This window comes from Panicum virgatum, chromosome 6K, assembly GCF_016808335.1.
Source record: "Panicum virgatum strain AP13 chromosome 6K, P.virgatum_v5, whole genome shotgun sequence".
Taxonomy (NCBI): domain Eukaryota; kingdom Viridiplantae; phylum Streptophyta; class Magnoliopsida; order Poales; family Poaceae; genus Panicum; species Panicum virgatum.
The window spans coordinates 34,913,422-34,940,490 of record NC_053141.1 but is presented as its reverse complement, the minus strand read 5'-3'; the positions used below and the strand labels follow the sequence as shown (position 1 = coordinate 34,940,490).

Below are 27,069 nucleotides of genomic sequence, written 5' to 3'. Positions count from 1 at the left end.
TATGGCTTGTCTTATAGCCAAGCATTTGGCTCCGTTATTAAACTTGTTCTTTTTTTTTTTGAAACTTGCTCTTACAGAACGGACGGAGTAGAAAGGGGGCCAGCAGCTTTCCCGTTGACCATTGACCTTCCTAAGTCCAACTATAGATGAGCGTACGGCCGAGGCCCGTTAGCCCGGCCCGAGCACGGACGACCCGGCACGGCCCAAGCACGGCACGGGCCCGAAGTCACCGGGCCCGGGCCAGGCACGGCCCGTGCACCAGGCCGTGCTTGGGCCGCCAGTTCGGCCTGCCGGGCGGCACGGCACGACCCAGCCAAAAGACCTCGGCCCGGTGCCGGCCGGCCACTCCCAACGGTCGGCCTGCTGCGGTGCTGCCCCCGCCAACGGTCGGGAGTGGCCGCGGCCCAGCCTCCCCGCGTCGGCCCAAACGGCGCCCCCAGGCTATTATATAACCCCGCGCGGCGCCCCTTCCCCTTGCAACCCTAACCGTAATCCCCATCCCTACCCGCCCCCGCCCCCCGCCTGCCATCCCCTTCGCCGCCGCAGCGACTCAGCGGTCGCCCGTCAGGCGTCGCCGCGTTGGACTTCGCCTCACCGCCTCGTCCTTCAACGCCGCGTCGCCACCTCGTCCTCGCCCGTTTGCTCATCTCTGTCCACCGCGTCGTCGTCATCCTCGCCGCCATCCTCCGTCGAGCTTGTCTTCTTCCATCTCTCCGGCGCCGGGCTCCGGCTTTGCAGGCAAGTACATCCTCCTCAAGACCTCAACCCCTCTCTCTAACCCTAGCTATTTAACCCTAACCCTAACCCTAGCAACTTCTTCTTCACAGTAAGTCGGCGATGAGCTGATGCCGCATTCGCCGTGAGGAACGGGGCCGAGAGCGTGGATCTGACGAGCCGCGGGGGCCAGTGGCCATGGACGACATCGACGAGGCCGTGTACCCTGCAACCATCAACGAAGATCTGGTTGACTATGGTCACGTGCCCGACAACGTCGACGACGCGGGTGGCGCTGATGCTGCTGCCTTCATCGGGCTTGGCAACGTCACTGAGGCTGCCGCGGCCCCTGTGCCGCCGGTAAGTGAGTCTCAGTCCTGTGGATCTAAGCGTCGATCTCCTGTCTGGGATAATTTTGATGAAATCTTGGATGATAAGCGCGTGCGTATTGCTGCTGGTTGCAAGTTTTGTCGCCATAGATTGTCTGCTAAATCTGCTGCTGGCACTGGTCATCTGCTTAGGCATCAAAATGCATGTAAAAAGAAAGCTGATCATGCTAAAATGGTTCAAACTAGGCTTGCTATGAACCCTAATGGATCATATAGGAACTGGGAATACAAACCTGATGTTGCTAGGGTTGAATTATGCAAATTGATTGCTAGGCTTGATCTGCCTTTATCTGTTGCTGATAATGATGCTTGGGATGATTACATTCAACGTGCTCATAACCCTAGACATGTTAGTGTCTAGGTTTTCAACTAGTAGAGATCTGGAGAAGCTTTTCATTGACACTATTAATAAATTAAAATATATTGTCTTTCCTAGTGTCAATTCTATTTGTTTGACCTCTGATATCTGGTCTGGTAATGCAAAGGAGGATTACATCACTGTTGTAGCTCATTTTATCAATTATGATTGGCAACTTAAGAAACATGTGATTTGTTTTAGATTGATTGAAGAGGCTCATACTGGTACAAACATTGCTGAATCTGATGTGGTTGAGGCATTCAGAATGACTGATAAGATCTTTGCTGTTTTCTTAGATAATGCTTCTTCTAATAATAATGCTATGCAAATTTTGGCTCCAATCTTTTCTGGTTACTTGGGTGTTGATACTGATCCTGATAATCCATCTAAGAAAACCTACTATGTTGTGCATCAGAGGTGTGCTTGACATGTTATTAATCTCATTGTGAAGTCTGGTTTGAAAAGGCTGAAACCTTATATAGAGATCTTTAGAACTGCAATTAGTTATTTGAATGCATCTAATAAAAGAATTGCTGAGTTTAAAGACTACTGTTTGCTTAAGGGTGTTAGACCTCGTAAATTTGGTTTGGATATGGATGTTAGATGGAATTCAACCTATCTCATGCTTAAGCACCTGATTCCATATAAGAATGTATTTTCTGTGTTCATCAATGGTAATATTGGCTATGCTGCTTTGAATGGTGAGCACTGGTATGTTGCTGAAAAGGTTTGTGAATTTCTTGAGTTGTTTTATGAATCAACTTTTGCTCTATCTGGAGTGTATTATCCCACAAGTCCTTTGGTTCTGCATCATATAATTGAAATTGCTACTCATTTCCATGAATGTCAGGGTGATTCAAAACTTGAAACTGTTATAGGCCCTATGAGAATGAAGTTTGAGAAGTACTGGAAAAAAATTCCCATGTTATATTCATTTGCATTTATTCTTGACCCTAGAGCTAAATTGAGAGGTTTGCATATGGCTCTTGATTTGCTTGCTAAGTCTACTTCCTACAATTACAATCTGTATGCTAATGAAGTTAAGCATGAGTTGTTCAAACTGTATACCAAGTATGAAAACAAGTTTGCTGTAGCAAGGCCAGCAAGGACAGCCCATCCATCAGGTTTGACAGGTAAAAGGAAGCATGCTTGGGGTAAGATCTTTGGAGGGCTAGAAGGATCTGGTACCTCTGGTCCTTCTAGTAACATTCCTATTGCTGGTACATATGAGCTCACTGTCTATCTTGACAGTGACAATATTGTGGCATATGATGATTCATTTGATATCCTTAATTGGTGGCATAATCATAAACTAACATATCCAGTTCTCTCTATCATGGCTAAGGATATTATGTTGGTTCCTGTCTCAACTATTTCTTCAGAGTCTTGTTTCAGTCAGTCTGGCAGGATTCTAGAGGATCGGCGCAGAAGGTTGAACCCGGAGACTGTGGAGTAGCTGATCATCATCAAGGACTGGGAGCTGGCTGCGAGGAGAGCACAATATTCTGTGGAGGACTTGGAGCTGGAGGAGAAGTTCAAGAACCTATGGCTTGATGAGGACAATGCTGCTGCTGCTGGGGATGAGAGTTATAGTGATATGTGAGTGACATTTAGCCTGGTGGCTGTTGTAAGACACTAAAACTATTTAGCCTCGTGGCTTTTGAACTTGAACTTGAGCTGCCTGTACTCTTTTTTCTTTTATAGGGTTTCTCACAAAGGTGAGTTTTACCTAGAAAGGTTTTTAACGAGGCAGCATTGCACAGACAGCTCTTCCATTAATTATTTGAACTTATCTCTGTTTGTGTTAGTGGTTTTGGGGGTTTTGGCCTTTTGGATTTGGGGGTGTTTGCCTTTGTGCTTTGAATACATATGAAATGTGAATAATTCATATTTAGATTTGAGATCTGGAATTTTTTTGAAATCTGTTGAGATATTTTTTGGTGTCGGGCTTTTGGGCTCCCTGACGAGCTGCTGGAGGACATATTCCTCCGCCTCGACGACGCGGCCGACCTCGCCCGCGCCTCCGCCGCCTGCACCTCCTTCCGCCGCGTCGTCTCCTCCCGCCGCTTCCTCCGCCGCTTTCGGTCCTTACACACCCCGCCAGTCCTCGGGTTCCTCGAGTTCATCGGAGTCGCAGGGCTCCATTTCCACCACGCGGGGCCGCCGCACCGCTCCGCCCCGGCCGCCCGCGCCCTCGCGCAGGCCGCGGACTTCAGCTTCTCCTTCCTCCCCAAGGACCCCCTCAAGAGCTGGCGCGTCTGCGACGCCCGCGATGGGCGCGTCCTCCTCGGCCGGTCGACCTCCGGCTGTGGGTTCGGGGACCTCGTGGTCTGCGATCCCCTGTATCGCCGGTACGTTCAGATCCCCCTCCTCGCCGACGACCCAGTGGCCTCTGCTCTTCACAGTGGCAAATCGGACTTCGAGTCAGGCTGGTTCGAAGCCTTCCTCGCTCCATCTGGTGAAGACGAGGATGAGGATGCGTCGTCATTCCAAGTGATCTGCATTGTGCTGTACGAGGACAAGGTCGTGGCCTTCATATTCTCTTCTGTCACCGGGGAATGGCTTCACGCTGCGTCTTTTAGCTTTCTAGCCTATGGATGCATCGAAGACCCTGAATCTTTGGTGCGCCACAACATACGCAGTTGCTTCTACTGGAGGCATCATACTTGGAACAATTTGCTCGTGCTCGACACATGTGATATGAAATTCTCCGTTGTTGACCCCCCACCCGACAGCCTTAACCGGCAGTGGGCTGTTGCGGATGCAGGGGAAGACAGGCTTGGTTTCATAGCTATTGATCAGTGCACGTTAGACTTCTATTGCAAGACTTTGCGAAACATTGATGGCCTTCGCACAGACGAGTGGTGCCATGAAAAGAGAATCTCATTGCCCGAGATAACTGTAACTGGAGCATCATTGGCACAGCTGAAGGCTGCTTTCTCCTGCTAGCTAGTCCACGAGACTTTTTCAGTTTTCCTCCAGAAATGCCTAAAGCACAGTATTTCACACTTGAGATCAAGACACTACTGGTTGAGAGGCAGTGTGTGGCATGTAGGTTCGTTTATTGTGCGTGCTTGTATGCAAGTTTCCCACCACCATTGTCACTGCCAAGTATATGAAATGGTGAGATCCCTTTCTTGTTCCCTTCACTCATTTGGAGTTAGTTTATACACAGTGTTATTAGCTACTGGGGAGTTAAATCTTTAGCCACATCATTCAGCCAACTGGCAGCTAATTGCTCCGAAAAAGATTATGAGGGTCTGGGGATGTCAGATTTTTGAAATATGAACTTTGTTGGTTAGCCTGCAGATTTGCAGATGTTTTTCCTGAACTAGGAGCTTCTCATTTTTGGAAAGGAGTCATAGGCTTGTTGTAATTGCAGGATAGCTTGCTTTCTTTTCCTGTGTGTCATGGATTCCATATTTTACTATGACCAACGTATCATCGGACCTTTTTTTACTTAAGGATGTATTAAGTTCTGTGAATTGTGATTACCAATATCTATGTTTGCCTCATGTTTTTTTGTGGAAGTAATTGATAACTAGATTAGACATTTACGTTTACAATAAAGTCTTGTAACTGTGCCATTCCACACTGCTCATTTTGGATCTTTTTTGATACCTTGTGCACTAGTGTCACCAACAATACTAATGAGGACCTACTGATTATCTAGATGTTTGCAGTTTCTATAAATTTCTGGATTATCATTCCAGTGCAAGCTGTTTTGCTTTAATATTTTTTCCCTCATATCTTTATTTCTTTTCAGTTGTTATGTCTCTTGCATCAACTGGTCATTAACTAATTGTTACCATTTCTCTTACCATTCTTTACATGTTTCTGTTCATCCAAACTAGATGTTGTGATTGTTGTAAGCACTACAGATATTTATTAAATTATAATAGCTAAAAGTCCAGATGATATGGCTGTTTCCTGTTGGTCACAGAAAAATGCCTTCTTTTCATAATATTGGCCATGAGTTTATACTTTACACCTATTTTTGATCAAAGGAAGCATTATTCGAGAAATTTTAATGTGAGCTTGAAAGATTGAAGTTCCATATGCTAAACCCCTTGCTTGGTGTTGCTAATATGTGAGATTGATCAATTCAAATGTGATTTCATTTCTAAAATGTGCGTCACAAATTTAAAAGTAGATGTTTTGCTTTGTTTTCTATGATATGCAATGTATAACATATATGATTTGAGATTTGAGAAGATAAGCAGTTTGGTGCTGTCACCTGACGTGGGAATTGGATAACTCAACTTTTTTCCGTGCCACTTTGGTCCGATCTTCTGTACAGTGATCGTGTTGGCAGTTTGGTACTGTATCTTTATTAAACTGAAGATCTGTTAAAGTAGCTTGTAATTTGCTTATGTGCTGATAAAGTTTCTTGCACTGTTGCACAGCTACATTACTAAATTAATTTATATTATACTAGGCCATATTGCTGATGGGGCGCACCGCCTTAGTTAGTGCTCTCAGTCCTCCTCGATCCACAAAAAAGAACCATTAGCAGTGTGATAAGATCAGAAATGTCTGCTAGTGGTATGGGAAGAAATTCAAAGAATGTGGGCCTTCAAATTCAAAAGCAGCAACATAAACCACACCCAAAGTTTTCGACTGCCGAGTGCGTCAAAGTAATAATGAGATTGTTGAGGTGAATGACGAAGAAAATGTGTATTCCTGTGATCTCCTCAGAGATGCTGCCAACCAAGAATATTCCTCCCCCTTTATGGAATGCTCCGTGCTATGTGGCTTAAGCAGCAGCTAACTAAACTTCTCTGAATGTGAAAGCAGTTAGTACTCTGATGTATTTGTTTGCCACATTTTGTGCGCTCATACAGGAAATGTTGTCTAATAGTTGGTGTTTTTAATGATGTCGTACAATATGGTCAGGCCAACATTTTTAGTCAATGGTTCGGTCTTTTTTTTTTTGCTGAAACAGACTTCTTTTCCTCTTTAGATTAGGGTAAAGTCCATTTTTGACCATCCAACTATCGACTGCGTCCGGATTTGGCAATGCAACTCTAAAACCGGACATCCGCAGCCATCCAACTCTCAAAACCGTTCATGTTTGGCCATCGAGCTGTTTTGCTGAGTGGTTTTGCTGAGTTGGACGCCACGTGGCGGTGGGACCCACCTGTCAGCCCCTCCTCTCCTCTTTCTCTCTCCCTCTACCTCTCCTCTCTCCTATCCAACTCTGCTGACCCTGCGTCGGCCGCCGCCCTTCCCGCGCACGCCTCTCCAGCTCACCCGGCCGGCAGCTCTGGCTCATGGCGGAGCTTGCCCGGCGTGTTCCCGCCGGCGGCGAGCCGTACGGCGGCGGCGGGGAGATGGGCACTTACGATGACGGCCTGCTCCGCCCGGTCTCCGTCCACAGCGTCGCCTGGGTCCGCGCCGAGATCCGCCCGCCGCGCCGCTAGGGGGCCGCAACCGAGCTCCGTGCGAGGGGCCGCGGCGCCTCCTGGTGCCGCGTCAAGCTCCGCCTGCAGGCAGAGGGAGCAGAGCTGCGGCACGACGCCGAGGAGGGAGCTGCGGCGCGGCGAGGTGATCCGGCGGCGGCACCCCGAGGGGACGAGGACAGAGGAGGAAGGAGGGAGGCCGGCGGAGCTCGCCGTCGCCGCCGAGTCTCCACGGAGCTCGACCGCCAAGGGAGGCACAGCGGAGCTCGAGCTCCTGATCCGCCGCAGCAGGAGGGGCGGCCCGGCGGGGGAGGATGGCCCGACGAACGGCCGTCCCGCGGCACCGCGCGCGCTCGCCGCGGCCGCGCCACTCGCTCTACGCCGAGCCGCGCACTCGCCGCCGTCCCGCGGGCCCCCGCGCGCGCCGTGCTCCGCCTACTCCCTCCCGCGGCTGTGTTCCGCCCGCGCTCGCCGGTGCCGCGGCCACACAGAGCAAGGCGAGGCCCGCGGAGTGGGGGCCCTGCAGGCCCTCGCCACGCTCGCCTCGCCCGCCACTCGCCGCCGTCCGCATCCTCGACCAGGGGACCCGCCGCCGCCGCCTACAGAGGGAGCGAAGGGCCGCCGCCGCTCGCCAGCCGCCTCCGTTCAACTGCGCGGCTGCCGGGGCGCGTTCGCTGTGCTCTCGCCAGACCGCCGGGGCCGCGGCCGCGCCCCGCCACCCCTGCAGTTGAGTTGGGGAGGAGGCCCGCCAGCAGAGCTCCCCTGCCCACGGGCCGCGGCGCGGAGGTCCCCCGCCCGCGGGCTTCTGCTCCGCGCGCGATGGCCTTGGAGAGAGAGGTGGGGACGGGTAGGGAGCCAGGGAGGGCGGCGCCGCCGGGGAGAGAGAGCGGGGAAGAAAGAGAGAAACAAGAGAAAAAAAATTAAGCTGACATGTGGGCCCCACCGCCACGTGGTGTCCACATCAGCAAAACCACTCACCAAAACCGTCCGATAGCTAAAAATGAACGGTTTTGAGAGTTGAGTGGTCAAGGATACCCGGTTTTGGAGTTCGATGGCCAAAACCAAACTCGGGCAATAGTTCGATGGCCAAAAATGGACTTTACTCTTTAGATTAAGACATATAATTTAGAGCGCATGACTTAAATGGTTTTTGACAGCTGAGCTTATACCTTGGCATGTTTGATTTGACCAGTGGTACTTGTGCTCTTTTTCATTTCAAGTACTCCTACAATATGCCAATTTTCTTTTCATTATGTTGATGCTTGACACAGCCTGCAGTATCTTAGAGTTGCAGGACAAAGAGTGGTGCCCAGCCTGCCTCCGCCTTCGTTTGGGACGTGCATGATAAAGGCTGAAAAAACAGTTCTCTGCTTTCAGGCTTTGGTTCAAGTATGTATCCATTTACCTTGTTCTATCTTCCCAAACTCTTTCAAAATCATGCATTTCCGTTTTTGGTAATGGGAATGCGGTCGAGCCTTGTCTCGAAAAGAAGCTCCATCTGCATTTTTGCAGAGCCATTGTGTCTTTCACTGACTGGTGACTCCTGTAGGCATGCTAGAGCCTGGAGGCTGGAATTGTTGTGTCTTTGGCCTTTGGGCAATGTCCATGGACCAATCATGTTGCGCTTCAGTCTGAGTTAGTCATTCTGGACTCTGGAGTTATCAAGCTTGGATGCATAAGCATTGACAGTAAAGTTTTTTCAAAAGGAAAATACAATACCCGAAAAAAAGAAAATCCTAGAAAACAAGGTAGGTCAGAAAATTACGCAGTTCTTGCCCCGCCATGGGATCCATCTTCACCAAATGTGGCACCGAATAACCGTGCGACCTCCACTCCACCCCTGTCACCGCTTGCTTGGCCGCAACCTCAAAGGAATTTTCTTGGCCGCAAACTTTTCGCCTGTGTTTACTCATCAGAGACTGGTGCATGGGGCAATGAAGCTTTACTGTTGTGGCTGGAGAATATCACTGGTGTTGCTTCTGATTGTCCCAGTGTGCCCTGGTTGGGAGTTCCATTTGCTGGTTGCTTACTAGGACAAGGTTTGCCATCCTTGAGTTTGATTTGTGTAGGCAAAGCCTAGCTGCTATAGGGTTCCGATCCAATGCGATTGGCTTTGAGGCATTTATCCACTGTGAGTGCCATTCCTGCTCGCACCTGCAGATGGTGCTGGGCTCAACTTCCTCGTTATATCAGGCTTCACCGCCCGAGTATGGAAGTGTAAGGCCAATCACCATGGTGTAGCTGGATGGGTGCTAAATTAAATCTGAACAACTTTCTTTCGTTGAGGGCTGGGCTCGATAGCAGGCCCCCAAAGATACTAGGGTTGACTGGAGATGACAATGCGATGTTTCTGTGGACAGATGTTGGTATCTTCATGTTACATCTTGAATCATTGAGGTTTAAGAAGCTTTCCATTACAATGAGGCATAGCTACCGCGCCCATCATCCATTCACAAGTTTCTACTACGCAGGTAAATACCATGGCTCACATTACAGCTGTAGCAAAGTTTAGGCTATTTTAGATAATTGGTTGATGGAATACCTTTTCTTTTCTGATTGCCGTTGGACTAAAAATTTGAGTTTGTTCATGTCAATTGTTTTCTTTGGATGCTTTCTTATGGTGATGCTTTCTTTTTGATATTATTATTGAACAATGCGCTCAATTCATCAGTACCAAACTGTTTGTTCTTGAGGAAAGGAATGGAATCAGATCATTTGATCCTTTATAGAGCGATCACACTGTTGCTCGAATTTGTTAGTTTGGGTATATTTTAGATCCTCTTGGGATCGCTTGGGAGCAGGATGATCATCACTTTATAATACTTTTATGTATAAGTAACTTTCTTCCCTCTTCAACCAAATGGCCTTAGTCTGCATATTATTCAGTATGCCATAAATGATGTTTTGCGGAATATCCTTTCTATTTTACAATATGCAGAATAATTAACTATTTGCCATCCTTACGAAGTGAGTTCCATGAAATTTGCCACTATGTGAGAAGGATGAATGTGAGAGGGGTTAATTGCACCCCCTCAAAGTGTGGCAAAGAATTTTCAATTGCCAAGTGCATAAATGTGATGCGAGAAATATCTTATGTGACAAAGAAAAGGTGTTTTCATGTGTGATGCGAACCAAGAGATCTTCCTCTCCCTTGATGGAACACTTCTTGCTATGTGGCTTAAGAAGCAGCTTTCGAAAATTCGCTGAATGTCAAATAGGTGAGTATTGTTATATTTTTGGTCATTTCGTTTGTGCGCTCATATAGGCAGCGCACTCCGATGTAGTTGGTGTGCTTGAAGATGTGATGTCGTGCAACATTAACTGCAGATGCTTTCGCGTGATGGTCTTCAACAGATTTTTTGTCTTTGACTTAAAGTCTGAAAGTACGAAGGAACCAAACTAAACACTTCCAAGGATTGTGCAATGCAGCCATGTCAAATGGTTCTCACTGATCTTGTAGAGCTCTATTGCAGTTATTAGACATGATGAGTTGATATTTTCAACATCATCCGTAGTTAACTGTCGAGTCTTTTGCTTATGCAGAAACAAGATATGCATTTTTAATTTCAAATACTATGCAGATATGAGTTGCAAACTATTCTTAATTAGATTCACCGCTACGTGTCTTAAGAGCAAAAAACTATCAAGCTTTCACTAAAGCCGATACACCTCTATACATATATAGTGACGTGGTGCCTAATATCAATTGAGGTTGTCTGTTGTAAGAAGTGACGAGTTGAGCTCCTCAGATTCAGTTCATGTTGCTAATCAATAATTATCATGTCTACATATGATATCCAATGAAGGAGCTCCATAGATTTCAATTCTCACAGGACTTTCCAAACGATCCAAATCAAACCACAGCTGCAAGTGCAGTTAATAATGATTCTATGTGACTAGTGACTACCACTCGAATAAGTACATCTTACGTGAGGTTGCAAGTTCCTACCGCCGCGGAAAATGAAAACCTTCATACAATCTCCAAAGCTGACCTTCATACGCAAGGCAAATACCAAATAGGTTCAAACTTCAAGATCAGTATATATGGCACAATTTTCCCATCTGACCGAATTGCACAGCGGTTGCACTGCGTCACACCTCAAACCACAATTTTAGCTAGGGGGACTGAGCATGCACGTTTTTGGTAGAGTTTTTGTGCATCTCACTGGGGTGACGATCTTGGGAAAATAACGAGTCTGGGGTACTGGAGTTATCAGGCTTTGTTCCTAATATGTTAGCATGAAAAATGGTTGCCTTGCGCCCTTGCCTGAGTGAGATGAGAAATTAGACAATTTCTGTCTAGTGTAGGGTCAGATTTTACAGTACATCCCGAATCCCTATCATATCAATTTATAGGTACACAGCAATTTATTCGCTCTTTGGCGAGAACTTTCACGAACTACGGATACAGGTCCCTCTACAATCTCAAACAGACTATTCTAAGGAATAAAAAAAGAGCAGCGTTCAGACCATGGCACGAGTATTCCAATTCAGACTAGTGATAGCGGTGGTACATCATACGCATACCCCTGCAATGCACACATGTCCACGGGGTCAGTGGAGGATCAAGGCAGTACGAGTGCACCCACCGCGACCTGCAGACATGGCAGCTTAGAAGAAGCTCCTCAGGTTCACAGCTGTTGCACTGGAAGCATGCTCCTGGCCGAGTCTGCAAAATGGAGGGGTAAGCATAGCGAGCCCAAAATGAAATAAGCATGGTAAGCCCAAACTGATTTAAGAAGCAAGGAGATTGGATCTCACCCAGAATCGAGATAAGTCATAGCCTTCATTATGAAACACAGAAACATAGCCTTCATTATGGAACACAGAAACCTCGGTAGAAGCTTCACAAGGAATGGTCTGTGAGTATATCTTCTGATCAGAGGTGCCTGCCTCATCCACCTTAGTGATCGATGTGAAACTGGCTTTACAAAGGGGACATGTTGAGACTTTCCTCCCGGAAGTCTGAAACGCAAAGGTGCAGCTATATGATAATAACTTTTTGGAACATAACTGGAGAACCTAAAAAACTATAGCAAAGTCAGATTGTTGCTAATCCCTTTGGCCCAGGTTGCCATTAAATTGGTGTAACATATTGGTTGTGTTTCCTATATTTTATAAGTAGGCATCATTTCTTTCAGTTATGACATAATACGATCTTGAATCTGTATTAGTACATTGTCTACTGTAGTATGGTCTTATTCTGAACCTAGTATGGTCTTAGTCTGAACCGAACCACAAGCATAAAGTGGGTTATAGTAGGGCAAATATATTATATATGTCTCCAGAATATTTGAGTACAAGGACAACTCAATTTAAGCAAACATTAAGAAGCAAGAATCGAACTAAAGCATACCAGACAATCTGCCCATCCTTGAATGCATGAATAACAGAATCGGTGTCCACATGGTAAGATTCCCCTTGTAGAAGAAAAATCTGTCCAACATATCACGCATGATAATTCTTCTTGCCTTTCTAAATTAGATGATTTTTCCATGAGTTTCTTGTCGTCTCCCAATTCATCATCAGCTAGAGTGTCAAGGCTATATTTGTCTTTTTGCTCCTGAGTACAGAAAGCTGGTCCCTGTCCAGACAAATCGAATGGAAGCAAGCTTGTTGAATTCTCCCTTAAGTCAGCGTTTTTTTGCTCTTTTCTTCTGTCTGGTTCATGCCTACTAGTTTCGCCATATTCGTACAATGAATCCAGGGTACTTTGTCGAAGGGATGATGACGATACTTTTGTCTTGGTAAATTTTCTTCCCGCTCCTAGAGACAGAGTATCCAAAGTCTGAGGTTCATCAAAGCTGTCAGACAAGCTATCACTTTCTGTGAGATCGATCCTTTCTCCCTTCTGTTTCGATGTGTGACTTGACTCATGAAGGCATTGTCTTGCCTGTATTGTCATTTGATACAGGCATAAGCTTACACATAAGAATGTGAAATGACTGAAAGTTAAAAATGAAACAAGTTGTGTACATCTGTTCATCAAAACCCATATACCCAAAAAGGTGCAAGCTAGATGAGATGTGGTAGCTACAACAAGCTTTTGTCAGCTTGAGCATGGACACATGCAACAAACAATCAGTGTTATCAGTATTAAAGAAAACAATATCTCCATATATATGCCTCGAGTTCAATAGTTATGGCCTTAAGCAGTTTTACAGGTTTATTTAGGAAAAGTTATTAGTCTACTGGATCCTTTTCTTTTGTGATTAAGCTACTGGGTCCTTTGTTTGAGATATGAATACAAGCTTAAACAAAACAGAGCACCAAAATCTGGTCCTTATGAAGGCTAATTGATCAGAATTCAAGACCAGAGTGCTGAGAGGTTCATAAAGAAAGTTAGCAGAGAAAAAGGATACCAAAACTTTCTAGACTATAGTTAAATGCAAACGAAGGGGTCGATAAATATTAATTTGCATATTACCATGACACTTGACACATTGTCCTGCAGGTGTAGAACATCTTTATCCATTGATTTTTTAACACTCTTCAAACGTTTTCTTCTTTGCTTAACATCTGATAAATCATTCTTCTCAGATTCCCAATCACCAAAATTCTGAATCCCACAGGACAACCAAGATCCATCAGAAAATAGATACAAATATGCTGCTGTACTTTTACTCAGGTATGTTAATATTCACACTGAATGCTTGATGATCAACTTTTTACATGACATAATGAAAATTAAAGAAAAAGTATAAAACAATGACACTATTACGAAATAATTAAGTAAATACAAATATAGAGCACTTCCAAGAAATTTACGCTAAGGTATGTAGCACAAACACATATAATATTATAATGTGAAGTTTAAAGACTCAATTAGTAGCTTAGATGTAAGCAAGGAAAATTTAGAGTTCATGTATGAGAAAAAATGTATGTATATAGATGGTACATGGCAGGTAGATTCAACTTCACAATATGCTGCCTGATATACCTGCAGAACCACTTCTACGGCAACTAATCATTTCATTGTCAATTTTCTTCTTTATACGTAGACATTGAAACCATCAAATAGCAGAAGATGAACCCTCAGATAGCATTTCTATCTTACTTTAGAGTCTAGCTGAACCATGATTGAACAATTATACGTATGCTACGATTGCACAATTATACCTACAGTAATATGTGTTTAATTGAAATTATGGATGATTGATTGATTGATTGATCAATATTACTTTTTAGTTGAACTAGTAGATTGTAGATTTAAACGACGCGATGGTTTGCATAAAGATTAGAGTACAGCATCTAGAGAATATATGAAGGAACAAAATCAAGTGCATGCTGTGATTCTTACTTCTTTTAGTAGGGCTGATTCAGACAATGTCTGATGCTCCATATCAGAATCTGAATCATCAAGCTTAATAGTATGGCTGGCCGTAGGAGTATCACAGAAATCATCAGGTAACTCTTTCAAAACTCTACCCTCTGTGACTGCATTTTTCTTGCCTCGTGTACAAGGACGAGCAGGAAGCTCTGGGACTGGTCCTGCTTCTTCACCACTGAGTATTGCGCAGAAAGAAAGCTTTCTTAGAAAGTAGTCAGCATTTTTACATGATAAGGTAGTATATGCAACTTCTAGCTTACGAATACTATCCGCTTCTTCACCAATGTTTAACAGATAGAATGATAGGTCTTAGCCTAAGCAGCACGGATACGGATACGTGTATCGGTATCGGAAGGATACGGATACGCAGATACAGCAATTTTCTAAAAAACCCGATACATAGATACGTTTTACTATTTTTTAAAATAAATAAATGAAGAATAATACATATCAAACAGCACGTTCGGCTGGACTGAAAAGCAGCCAGCTGAGCTGTTGGACGGCAGTAGCTGCAGCTACAGCCCAACAAATAACTCACCCTTATCTCTCTCACCCTTATCTGTTCCTCTTCCCTCCTCACTCTCTCTCACGGTCCCAGCATCCTCCCTCCCTCCTCGTGTCTCTCTCTCTCCCTCCACTACCTCCTCTCTCTTCTGCTCCTCCGCCTCCCCTTCTTCTCCACTGCGGTAGGCCAAGCAGCAGCAGCAGCACAGGCAGGGCGGTGGTGCATGGGCGGACCGGCGGACCGCGACGCGAGGGTGGACCGCGGCGCGGCGGTGGCACAAGGGCGGATCAGGCGCGGCCGGCCGGCCTCGATTCGGCCTCTCCGGCGAGCGGCTGCCAGGCGCTGGCGGGGATGGGCACGGGTGCGGGCCAGCGAGCCGGCGCCGCCGTGCGCGGCCAGGCGCAGGGGGGCGGGGATGGCCGATCCTCCTCCTCTCCGCTGCCTACCCTCCTCTCTCCTCAGCGCGGCCTCCGCCGTCGCCGGATCTCCCCCTCCCCCGCTGCCTACCCTCCTCCTCCTCTCCGCTCAGCGCGGACGGCCATGGGAGGAGCGGAGCAGCACGCGGCCGCGGGCGAGCGGAGCAGCGCGAGCGGACCGAGCGGCGCGCGCGGCCGGCTCATCGCCGTTGGATACGTATCCGTTCGTGAGTTTCTAGCATCACTGTTTAGGGATACGCGGACACGCCGTGGATACATATCCCGGCTGTATCCCAGGCGTATCCGTGTCGGATACGTATCCGACACGGGATACGCCTCTTCCCTGCCGTATCTGTGTTTCTGAGGTCTTAGCTGAAAAAGACCGCCAACATGTTGACACAAATCTAAGAACAAAATGTGACAGATGGATTAGAACAGTCCGCAAGCAATTTCTTTCTTTCGACACAGTATAACACTATAACTGCTGTTGTTTCGCAGTTGTGGCACATCTATGCAAACACAATTCCTAATTACAATTTCACACTTCCCCCAAAATGGCATTCCCAGTTCATACATGACCCCAAGTCAAACAATTACTAGGCACATGTCTGATCATATCACAAGTTCGCAACAACAGTTGACGAAGAGCCGGTTCCTACCTACCTTTCCATCAAGTAGGGGTCCTCCGGGAGACGCCTCCCCTCCCTGAGACACTCCAGGAACCACCGGTGGCTGACGACGCGCGTCCGGAACTTCCTCGCGATGTCGTACTTCTTCCCCTCGAGCCTCCAGCACACCTGACCGCCACAAGCCCGCGCACCAGATTCAATTTCACACGGGCGGCATCAAAATGAACCGAGGGGGAAAAAAATGAAGCGCAGGCAGCAGGCGATGCGTAGCGGCGTACCAGGTGGGTGATGGACCTGCTCATGGGTCCGACGTAGCTGGCGCCGGACTCCGAGATGAGCTTGATGAGCCTGTGCCGCTCGTCGCCGTGGTACCCGCTCACCGTCGCGACCACGGACCCCATCCCCTCGACCGCCATGGGTGCCGCCGGGGGGTGGGCGAATCGGCGAACGGGAACTACCACTAGGGCGAGTCAGGCGCGGCGGACGGAGGCGGAACCTGGATCGCCGGCGCACGGCGGCGATGTGGGGTGGGGAAGAAGTTTCTGGAAGCGTTCGAAATCTCCTTTGCCTTTTCGCGTTTCCCTCCCTTTTCCGTTGAAATTTTCAGGGTTCCCGCGGGGGTGCTGCGTACTCCAATTGCCCTATTGGCCTAAATTTGATGGGCCGTTTGTTTGGTGTTGAGGTAGGCCGGGCCGGTATGCTAGAGCGGCCCATAAAGATAAGAGGCCTAGTCAGGGCCCGTGATGATGCGTAAAGTGCTGGCCTCTTGCGTGTCGGGTGCTGCGAAGTCAGTTGGCTGCTACTCGTCAGTACAAAAATAGTTGCTGCATTCTCCAATTGGACTATCGTAAAAGTATGATTTTTATACCTCAACTATAAAAGAAGGTATTTAGCTCCCCCAACTACTATTGAAACCGTGTGTTTTACCTCCCTCGGAAGTTTTACAAGCAGTTTTTACATATTTTTTTCATAGATTTGTCTTTCTTATCACTTTTTTCACTCGACTGAGGTAACAAACGTTGATAAAAAAAATGAAAACTGTATAGTGGTAGAGGAGAGTACAAAGAACTCAATTTCACAACTTTTTGAAGTTGAAACTTACAAAAATTGAAACTTGAAATTTTGAAGGAAGAAAGAATTTAAACATCATTGAATTTTTAATGCATCAAGATGAGATCCATCTTTTTAAAAAAAATTAAATTGTATGATACATATTAGAGGGGTATCATTAGAGAATTTTTGTGTATATAGGTTCTATAGCAAAATTTTAAATTTCTTAGGAAGGGTCAAATTTGAGCCAAATTTGATCCTTTTTATTTATCTTCATAAAATTTAAAATCTATTCAAGCATTTGCATATTTGATTTATACATATGCAAATTCTTGAATAGATTTAAAAATATGTGAAAATAAATAAAAAAGATAAATTTTGGCTTAAATTTGACCTCTCATAATAAACCCTAATGATGTACCCTGTTTTATTGAACTCGGTGTGTTTGGCCGGCCCCATCCACCACTTTGACAGGCTCCGGTGGTGCCTTCACCCTCGACAACAATCCATATCAACATTAACACTACATGTATGACTCTTTTTAGCGGCCCTATCTGCCCACCAGCAGTCTCCCACTGCCGTGGTAAACATTGTCCATGCTACCTTGCTATCCCTCCCATTGCTTGCGACCATATAGTCGGCTAGCAAGACTGCTTGATGATTCCTCGAAAGGCAACAGACATAGTTGGTATTTTTGGTTTCGAACCTAAAAGGACTACCCAAAATTTTGTCCATGGCGCCAAAGCTAGCTAGAGCTTGCAATACTAGGGTTGAAGAAAAAAAATTCGCCAAGCCAAATTTGAGCGATGCAGTAAAACAAAGGTGTGTTTGGATGGTGAATGGTGACCAAGCCAAAAGTTGCAAGCATATGCCACGGGGGGCCAAATTTGTTCGTCATATCAGGAGCTGAAAACATAATATACTCAGTATTTCACTGCCCGAAATTCTTACCGTAACCCGAAGTCTTTAGTGACTTACAATAAGTTGCAAAATCTAAGTTTACTGAGGAGTTGGAGCCGAAATGATGTCACGCCGTAGCGCCTCCTTCTGCTGCTTGAAAACTTCTTGTGTTTCTCTGATGAGGGCACCCCAACTCTTGACAGGCTTCCCTGCCTCCGAGCAGATATCAGCGGCGATCTTATCCAGCAAAGGAGCCAAGCCTTGATCTTGTGCGACCAAGTTCTCGCACGCCGTTGCACACTCTGACAGCAGGACATCCAGCAATTCTACGGGATCGAGTTGCTGCTGTAGCTCAGGATGGGGAACACCTTGTGAAAGGCGGCCTTGCTCTAAGTCGAAATCTGATTGCTGCAGCTCCATTTGTATGTTGACCATTTCCCTGAGCACCTGCAATATTATCAGCTAGTAAATACTTCGATCGGTAGTCTCACGACATGCCATTAGCGTAAAATTGTGTATCTACATATGATTCTAGTTCCAACAAGATTTGTTCGGTCATGTTACTTAACATCTGAAAAAAAAATCTACATGATCGATTCTAGTACCGTGTATGTAGGATTCAAAATCTGCAGGCTCCATTTGTTATAGGAACATATAGAGCTTTCATATTATCCAAACTTGAAAGAGCGACATGCATCTGTGATTTATTCCATATGAGGCCCTACACTCTGTTCGGCTAGTAGCTGTGGCTGATTTGTTGTGAGAAAAAAGTACTGCTGGCTGGCTGGTGCTGGTTTGGTGTGAGAGAAAAACACCGTTGACTGGTTGCAGCCGAACAGAGGTATAGGTGCGACTTTATCCACACCTTTAGGTGCAGCCTGTTATAATACTTGCTCTGAAGAGCAGGCGAATAGCCTATTGAAATGTCTCTAGCTATACATTGGGATATATATAGGGAGTGGGCTAGAGATACGCCGCTAGGTCAAAACATGGGGATAGTGTGGTGAGGTTTTGTGAAACTAACTACTAGTACTCTAGTAGTATATTATAATATAATACCGATCGAAATAACACCGATAGTCCTACGCGAAGGTGAGCGCAGATGGTACAAGCACGACACTACTTTAAAAAACTACAATAGTAGTACACCATAGACATAATAAGTTTTACAAACCGAGTTCAAATACAACAGTTTTACAACCCTGATTTAAATACATACTTGACATGCAAGTCTTATAATATTACAACTAGAATTTATACTAAAGAAAAGACTACACTGCACTTCTTCCCACGCTCAGCCTAGCACCACCAGTCAGACCGGTTAGCCAGACCGGTCAGACCGGCCTGCATGGATCTACCCAAGGACTATCGGTCAGACCGGTCCATTCGACCGATCAGTCCGATCGCAACAAAACAGAGAGGCTGCACCCTCAGGCCGCAAGTGTGCAACCCGCCGACGTCCTAGTCTAGGGGTCTCGCTCAACCACCTCCCACCCCTCTGCATCACGGCAGATGAACTTAATGTAGCAAAGGCAGAAGTCGACGTCTGGGTGTCCTGTTGCAAAAAGTGGTGGCAACAAACCCTGAGCAACTAATACTCAACAAGACTTACCCGACCAGTGGGTATAACTTAGCCCACATACCTAGACATGCAAAGTTTTTTGGGCCGGTGGTTGGTTTTGCAGAAAAGCGCTAAAAGCGAGTCCTTATCTTCCAAGTTTTAGCTCCATTTATAACAATAACTTTACTAATCATCTATGATTTGCAAACCTACAACTATCAGGGTGGGCAAACATTAATTAAATATCAACAGCCCTCATTGCATCTCATCTCTTTTCATTCTATTTTCTTTCTACGATGTGACCAAGAGATCAAGGCTTTCATAATCGCGAGACACGGCGAATCGATTCGATTTAATCTTGCAAGGTGGACCTAACCAACACGGCACGCATAAGCCCCGTCGGACCACACGCACCAACCATTCCCCTCCCCGCCTCGAACTACAGAACCGCCCCACCTACATATAGTCAGTCGAGCTCAATGTGAGACCACCAAAAGTAAACATATGCATCCCGTTTCTCCGCGACTACTCGACTCGCCCTAAGGGGTGGTGATGAGGTTCTGTACTTTCGAAACGAGGCAGTACTAGGCTTACCGGTTTCGACTACCTCCTACTCCCGGCATGTGGTTAGTACAGTTCAATCCCCGATCAGCACAGCCAACAACGGAACGGTCCTTAATCAACACAGATGGGGCTACACATTCCCCCATCCGGTCTCCCAGCCCATATCTTCCATCTTGAACATAATAGCTCATATAATGTAATATAGAGACATCCTATATCTCGCAAGTGATAGAATTATCACTCGACTTCTACCGAACCCTATTAAGCATAGCAGTGCTACCGACCTACACATACTAGTATAGGGCCCAGGAAAACCTAAGGATCATGCAACTAGGGTTTTCAAACAACTCCTACACGTAATGCACAAGTAATAGATACATATATAGGTGTCATAATTTGAAATAGTAGGACATGCACCGGAACTTGCCTTCAGACTGCTGCTCAGCACTAGGGTGAGTTGGGCCTTGGGCCGGCTCCTCACGATCCTCCTGCTGCGGGGCTTGCCCCTGCGGCTCCTATGGCTCCGCAACCACCTTGTATACCACCTCCTCCGCTGCGGCTGCTACACGTGTGCATATGTATATGACATGAGAATGCATGCATGATTTATAAAAATTATAAATAACAAATAGCCAAATTGATTTCCAACTAATTGCACCAACAACCTCCTATTTAACCTTCTCAGCCATTGCTATACCGATCAGATCGGTATGGTATACCGGTCAAACCGGTCTGGCCTGTGTGCGACTCGAGACCAAAAATCCGGAATATCCGGACATATTCTCGGAGTATCCGGACTCCCAAGTCTGGAATATCCGGACATAAACTCAGAGTAGCTAGGCCACTACAAACCCATAGTATCCGGACAAATAGCCGGAGTCTCCGGACCCATACCGGTCAGACCGGTCCCTTTGACCGGTCAGACCGGTCCTTCCCAGACTAAAGGCTAGACTCTTGGCGCGACGAAAATCGCCCACCAATTCTAAAACCCCTCTAGACACTAGTTCAGGGAGACCTTTGGACGTTTTTGACCAGAGGAAAATCACCTAAGATCATCTAGAAAAGGAGATCGACCCATCCCTAGCAAAATACCTTGAATGAATCCTTCCCCCACGAAGAACTTTAATCCCCTGCTCCCCAGGGAGGGAATAGCGAAGAATAAGCCTCCCCAAGTCGATTTAATCCAACCTTGGCTTTGAATCGAGTGGAAAATGAGGATTTGAAGCTTTAGGGCTTGGGGAGAGGGAAGCTCGGGAGAGAGCGTGAGAGAGCTGGTGAGGGGGAGTACTGGTAAGGGGGGGGGGAGAGAGAGAGAGATGGCCATTTAAATGATGTGGGGCCCAACAAAATGGTTGACTCAGCCCCAACCGGTCAGACCGGTTGTCCCGACCGGTCAGACCGCTCTGGCCCAAGCTGACAGGAACAACTTGATTTGGTGATTTGTCGCGTGAGTTTAAACTAATGACTGTGGTTAGTTTTAATTACAGAGGATTAACACCTGGGTGTTACAACCCTTCCCCCTAAAAGAAATCTCGTCCCGAGATTTAATGGAGGCGTTAAATTAAGAGGAAGGTAGAAAATTAGGTACCTTGGTAGGCTTGTAACAATTCCGGATATTTGGCTTTAAGAAACTCTTCAGTTTCCCACGTGGCTTCTCGCTCGGAGTGGTTGCTCCATTGCACCTTATAGAATTTGCTGGTTTGATTTCGAGTAACCCGAGTTTTGAAATCAACAATTTTGACCGGGTGCTCTGGATAGACGAGATCAGGCTCCAACTGTAACTTCTCCATCTCAACAATGTCAGTTGGAACTCGGAGGCATTTTCTGAGCTGGGACACATGAAAGATATTGTGGACCGCCGACAAATGCGGAGGAAGTTCCACACGATATGCCACCGGCCCACAGCGCTCAGTGATAGGAAAAGCCCAACATAACGGGGTGCTAACTTGCCTCTCATGCCAAACTGCTGCACACCTTTCATCGGAGACACCCGAAGGTAAACATGATCAACAACTTCAAATATCAGATGCCGGTGTCTTTTATCTACATAACTCTTTTGGCGGGATTGGGCAGTTTTCAAATTTGCTTGTATGAGCCGGACTTGTTCTTCAGCTTCACCAACCATATCGGGTCCAAAGAAATTCCGCTCACCGGCTTCTGACCAATTCAGTGGAGTCCTGCACCTCCGTCCATACAGGACTTCAAAGGGTGCCATTTTGATACTTTCTTGATAGCTATTATTGTAAGAAAATTCAGCTAGCGGCAGACACTCATCCCATTTCTTACTATAAGAGAGTACACAGGCCCGCAACATATCTTCCAAAATTTGAATAATTCTCTTTGTTTGCCCATCGGTTTGAGGATGATAAGCTGAACTGCGGATCAATTGTGTACCTAATGCAGCATGAAATTGTTCCCGAAATCTTGCAATGAATTATGCACCACGATCCGATATAATAGTTTTAGGAATTCCATGGAGACTCACAATACGGTCCAGGTATAGCTGAGCATATTGCCTTATCGTATAGGAGGTCTTTACCGGAAGAAAATGAGCTACCTTTGTAAATCGATCAACTATTACCCAAATAGAATCATATCCTTTAGAAGTATTGGGTAATCCAACAATAAAGTCCATACTGACATCCTCCCATTTTCCTGATAGAACATTCAAAGGTTGAAGCATACCGGCGGGCTTCGAATGGCTGAGATGCAACTGCATCTGGCTTTGCGACTCAATGCATCAGCTACAACATTAGCCTTGCCCGGGTGATAATGAATCTCCAGATCATAATCCTTAATTAGCTCTAACCACCGTCTCTGACGCAAATTCAGCTCGCTCTGGGTAAAGATATAGTTCAAACTCTTATGATCTGAGTATATATGAACAGGATTGCCCAGAAGATAATGGCGCCAGATTTTTAACGCATGAACCACTGCTGCTAATTCCAAGTCATGCGTAGCATAATTCTTCTCATGCCGTCGGAGGGCTCTGGAAGCATAGACAATTACCCGCTGATCTTGCATGAGGACACAGCCGAGACCCGTACCTAATGCATTACAAATAACATCAAATGCCAAATGGTAGCCGGCTGGGTCAAAACAGAGATGAGAATGCAGCGGAAACTCGTACCTGATGCATCACAATACACATCAAAAGGCCGAGTAATATTTGGCTGAGCCAAAACAGGGGCCGACGTTAAGAGCTTCCTCAGAATATGAAAAGTTTGCTCACATTTGTCGTCCCAATTAAATCTCACACCTTTCTTGAGTAATTCAGTCATGGGTCTAGTAATTTTTGAAAAGTCCGATACAAACCGGCGATAATAACCTGCTAGCCCAAGGAAACTCCGGATCTCTGGAACAGAGGTGGGAGCACTCCAATTCAGGACATCCTGAATCTTGCTAGGATCAACAGAAACTCCATCCTCTGAAATGATATGGCCCAAGAATTGGACCTCCTTGAGCCAAAAATCACATTTACTGAACTTGGCGTATAGCTTGTGCTCTCTGAGGCGTTGGAGAACAATGTGAAGATGCTTTGCATGTTCTTCTTCATTCTTGGAATATATAAGAATGTCGTCAATGAAAACCACGACAAACTTATCCAGCTCAGACATGAATACCGAGTTCATGAGGTACATGAAGTGAGCATGGGCATTTGTCAGCCCAAATGACATAACCAGATACTCATAGAGCCCATATCTGATAGAGAAGGCCGTCTTGGGAATATCCTCAGCTCTGATTTTTATCTGATGATAGCCAAAGCGGAGGTCAATCTTTGAAAATACTTTGGCCCCAGCTAACTGATCAAACAGAATATCAATCCGGGGCAGGGGATATTTGTTCTTAATTGTGACGGCATTTAAATGCCGATAATCCACGCGCATCCTGAGGCTCTGATCTTTCTTTTTGACAAAGAGTGCAGGACAGCCCCAGGGTGAGGTGCTAGGACGGATATATCCCTTATCTAACAATTCTTGTAACTGCTTCTTTAATTCTGCCAATTCATTGGGTGGCATTCGATATGGTCTTCTAGAGATGAGTGTCGTACCCGGTTGCAACTCAATGGCAAACTCCGGGGTTGTGAGCTCAGGGAGCACGGGTAGCACCGCCGCCGCTGCGGTGATGTTTTGGCTCGCCCGAGCAAAGTTGGGGAGGCCACCGCTGTCGTCCGCGATGCCCTGGTTCACCTCGTGGGCGCGAGCACGTGCACGCCTGCCATCCCCGCTGTGTCCTAGTTGTCGACCAACTTCGGCACACTCCTGCTCCAGTTGGCATAGGACCTCATTGATTTCCTTCTGTCGATCCCACAGCTGGTCAGGCCGCAGTGCTGGTGGGACGTTGGTGCCTCCTCCAGTTCCATCACTGGAGGTGGCGGGGGAGTACGCTCCCCATTGTTGTCGCTAACGTGTCCGTTAGGAGTATTCGCCATGAAACACTCCTGCGGTGGATGTTTGGGTCGCCTCGCTGGAGTCAGAGTCGGAGAGACTCTGATGCTCTTGCGAGGAGGTCATGGAAGGTTTCGAACACGCGGTCCGCCATGCCCACGAATTCAATGTCCGCTGGCTTGGGAGGTTGTACGCAGCATCACGAGGCCCTGCATGTTCTGTGCTACGTTGCGCAGGCCAAAGGGAAACACTGTCGAAACGTCCTTTGTGAGAATCCTCGAGGAGAATAGTTCTCTTCTGGAGAGTTGCACAATGACGTTGGCGAAAGTGAATAGGATGCAGTGCAGGTTGTCCTAGGCCGGCTGGTCGCCCAGAATCGCGCCGAGCTGCCGCTCCGAGCTTTCGTGGTTGATGACGGGTCGCTGGGCGCACGCAGGGGCATTGGCCTCCGCCGCATCCAGCCGTAGTCCCCGTAGGGAGTTGACGACAGGGTCGGTGCATGCGACGTTGGTGGGTGGATGGCGGTGCAGACCCGCTCTAGTCCACCTTCCAGGTTGACGATGAAGCGTAGGTCACTGAAGCGCTCGTGCGCGCCCGGGACCCGTCCTCCTTCGTCGATGGCCATCCGTCACCTGGTGAAGAAATGAACGAAACACGCAAATGCCCCTACCTGGCACGCCAACTGTTGATATTTTTTTACCATCGGCTAGTGATTCTCGTGGATTGCGCGTTTGGGGACGGATGGTATGCAAGAAGACACAAGTATTATATTGGTTCGGGCCGCTCGGGAGCATAATACCCTAAGTTCAGATTGTGGCAGCTTGTGTATTGTGCATCAGTTTGCAGTAGCGGTGTATAAACAGGCGAGAGTCGAGAGAGGGACAGGTGCCCCAAGTCTCTGGTGTAAGCGTGAGCTAATCTATCTTCCGTCTGGGCGGGATGACCTCGGGTTTCTGGTCGGGCAGAGTCTCTGCGGCCTCTCCACCAGAAGGGTGTGTGTTGTTGTTGTGTCGAAGCCGAGTCTCCCCGCGCACCCACCGTCTTCTCCCTTTTATATGCCAAGGGAGGGGACAGAGTATGGGAGAGAGAGAGAGAGACTTCTGCTGCTCCAATCATCACGGGCCTCTCCGAGCCTGTCATTGCCGCCCCCTCCGCGGGCGGGGCCGTCTCATCGCTTTGTCTCTAGAGTGGAGAACATGGGGTTGTCCATGCTGTGGCGCGACACGCCCTACCCTATGATCTACGCCATCATAGGCCATGACGAGGTGCGCGCCACTGTTTGCTGTGTCAGGGCATGTCTTATCGTCTGCCTTGCCACGCCACTTGTCAGTCTCTGTGCGGCGCGGGGTGTGGTGGGCCCATCTTTCGGTCGGCCGTGCTCCCCTGGCCTGGTCAATGGTCGGGTGAGGAGGAGCCTCTTCCATCGGTCGGGCGATGCGGACCTCTTCCGCAGGGGTCAGATTGCTCGGCCAGGACTAATCACCTTTCTCTGACAGATTAGGTATCTCTAATATTGATACCCGACAACCCGAGACTAAAGGCCTGACAGTCCCAGACAACGAGAGTTTTTCGACCGGGACAAATCAAGCTTTCTATACTAGTGCCGTGCAACCATTTTCACTATGGTTAGCTTTCCACAAAATCGACTGTGCAAACACGTCTGTACTGTCAGTTTAGAAACCGTCTTTACAAACAGTCTCGTAACGACTATAATAGGATGTGCTACAGTACAGTATTTTCCCTTATTGAAATGTTCGTATTCTAGGATTCGTTCGTATTTTCCCTTATTGAAATGTGTTGGCACTGCGTGTTTCTCCAAGAACTGTTTTCTAACGAAGTGTACAGTAGGTACCCTTAATGTGAAAGTGATGGCAACTACTGGATTTTATTTAACCACAACCTTTAACCAAGGTAACCGGGGCGAAATAGGGTAGTAAAAACGCTTCTCATTGGTAAACAAGCAACAAGAAGACTTACCCAGCAGTTTGCACAAGCGTGATTACTGTGAGAGCCCAAAAGTCCTTCTGTAGCAGGGAGACAAAGCCACCAAGGAGGACGACAGTGGTCCATGTAAGCACTAGGAAGCGTAGCCCCCTGATGGCCTTGGACACGTAACCCATGAACATGGCGTAGTAGTTGATCTCTTCAACTCCATCTAAGCTGTCCTGTTCAGGACTCAAGCCCAGAGGATCCCTCCTGCAGCGCAGAGAAAAGAGAAGACCAAGAAAAATAAAAAATTGAGCAAATACAATAAAAGAGGAATTGAATGCCCCGCCGATTCATCCGTCCAAGGAAGAATCGATTAGTCGATGGGAGGTCTAGAGAATGTTACCAAGAAACCCAACCTGGGACTGGAAGCAGCTCGACATATGCCCAGATCGTAGCCAGAAATCTCACGCGCCGGCACCCCGCTCTTCTTGCTGTATTAGCAAACAATATGTCCTTAATTCTTGGGGAACAGAGCTCCTACCTCTATATATTCATTGCCGAGAGAGAAGATAAAATTCGACAGCGAGGTAGCTAGGGAAATAACCTCTTCTCAGCTGGGAGCCTCAAGCCTTCTGGCAGAACAAGAAGAACTAATTAAGCTTCTGTTTATTTGGGGCCGTTGAGAGGTAATCAGGGAGGCAAGCTTTCCATTGGGTTCGATGTTTCGCCAGGGAAGCAAGCTTTAATTAAACGGGGAAAGAGGTAAAGAGAAGACAGGTGTAGGATTCGATCCGGTGGGTCATAATGGGCAACAACGGCCTAGGGATGTGGTAGATTATATTTTATTAGTGCGTCGTCTCTATCTTACTTTAGTAACTTCCACTACTAGTGTGTCCGACACACAAAAAGGCCTAGGATTATATTAGAATGTTTG

General features: G+C 46.9%; 1 protein-coding gene and 1 long non-coding RNA gene across 2 annotated transcripts; both read right to left on the bottom strand.

The window, feature by feature from the left end:
- Positions 1-11,163: 11,163 nt before the first annotated feature.
- Positions 11,164-16,324, bottom strand: LOC120712329. Its single transcript, XM_039998085.1, has 7 exons — positions 16,022-16,324; positions 15,778-15,911; positions 14,164-14,368; positions 13,291-13,422; positions 12,220-12,756; positions 11,625-11,828; positions 11,164-11,532 (listed from the first exon to the last, which is right to left on the bottom strand). The coding sequence occupies exons 1-7, from the start codon at positions 16,157-16,159 to the stop codon at positions 11,359-11,361; spliced, it is 1,524 nt and encodes a 507-aa protein (XP_039854019.1). The 5' UTR covers positions 16,160-16,324; the 3' UTR covers positions 11,164-11,358.
- A 9,742-nt stretch (positions 16,325-26,066) lies between these two features.
- Positions 26,067-26,928, bottom strand: LOC120639180. Its single transcript, XR_005661311.1, has 3 exons — positions 26,740-26,928; positions 26,539-26,626; positions 26,067-26,402 (listed from the first exon to the last, which is right to left on the bottom strand). It is a non-coding gene; the product is annotated as an uncharacterized LOC120639180 (long non-coding RNA).
- Between the last annotated feature and the right edge of the window lie 141 nt (positions 26,929-27,069).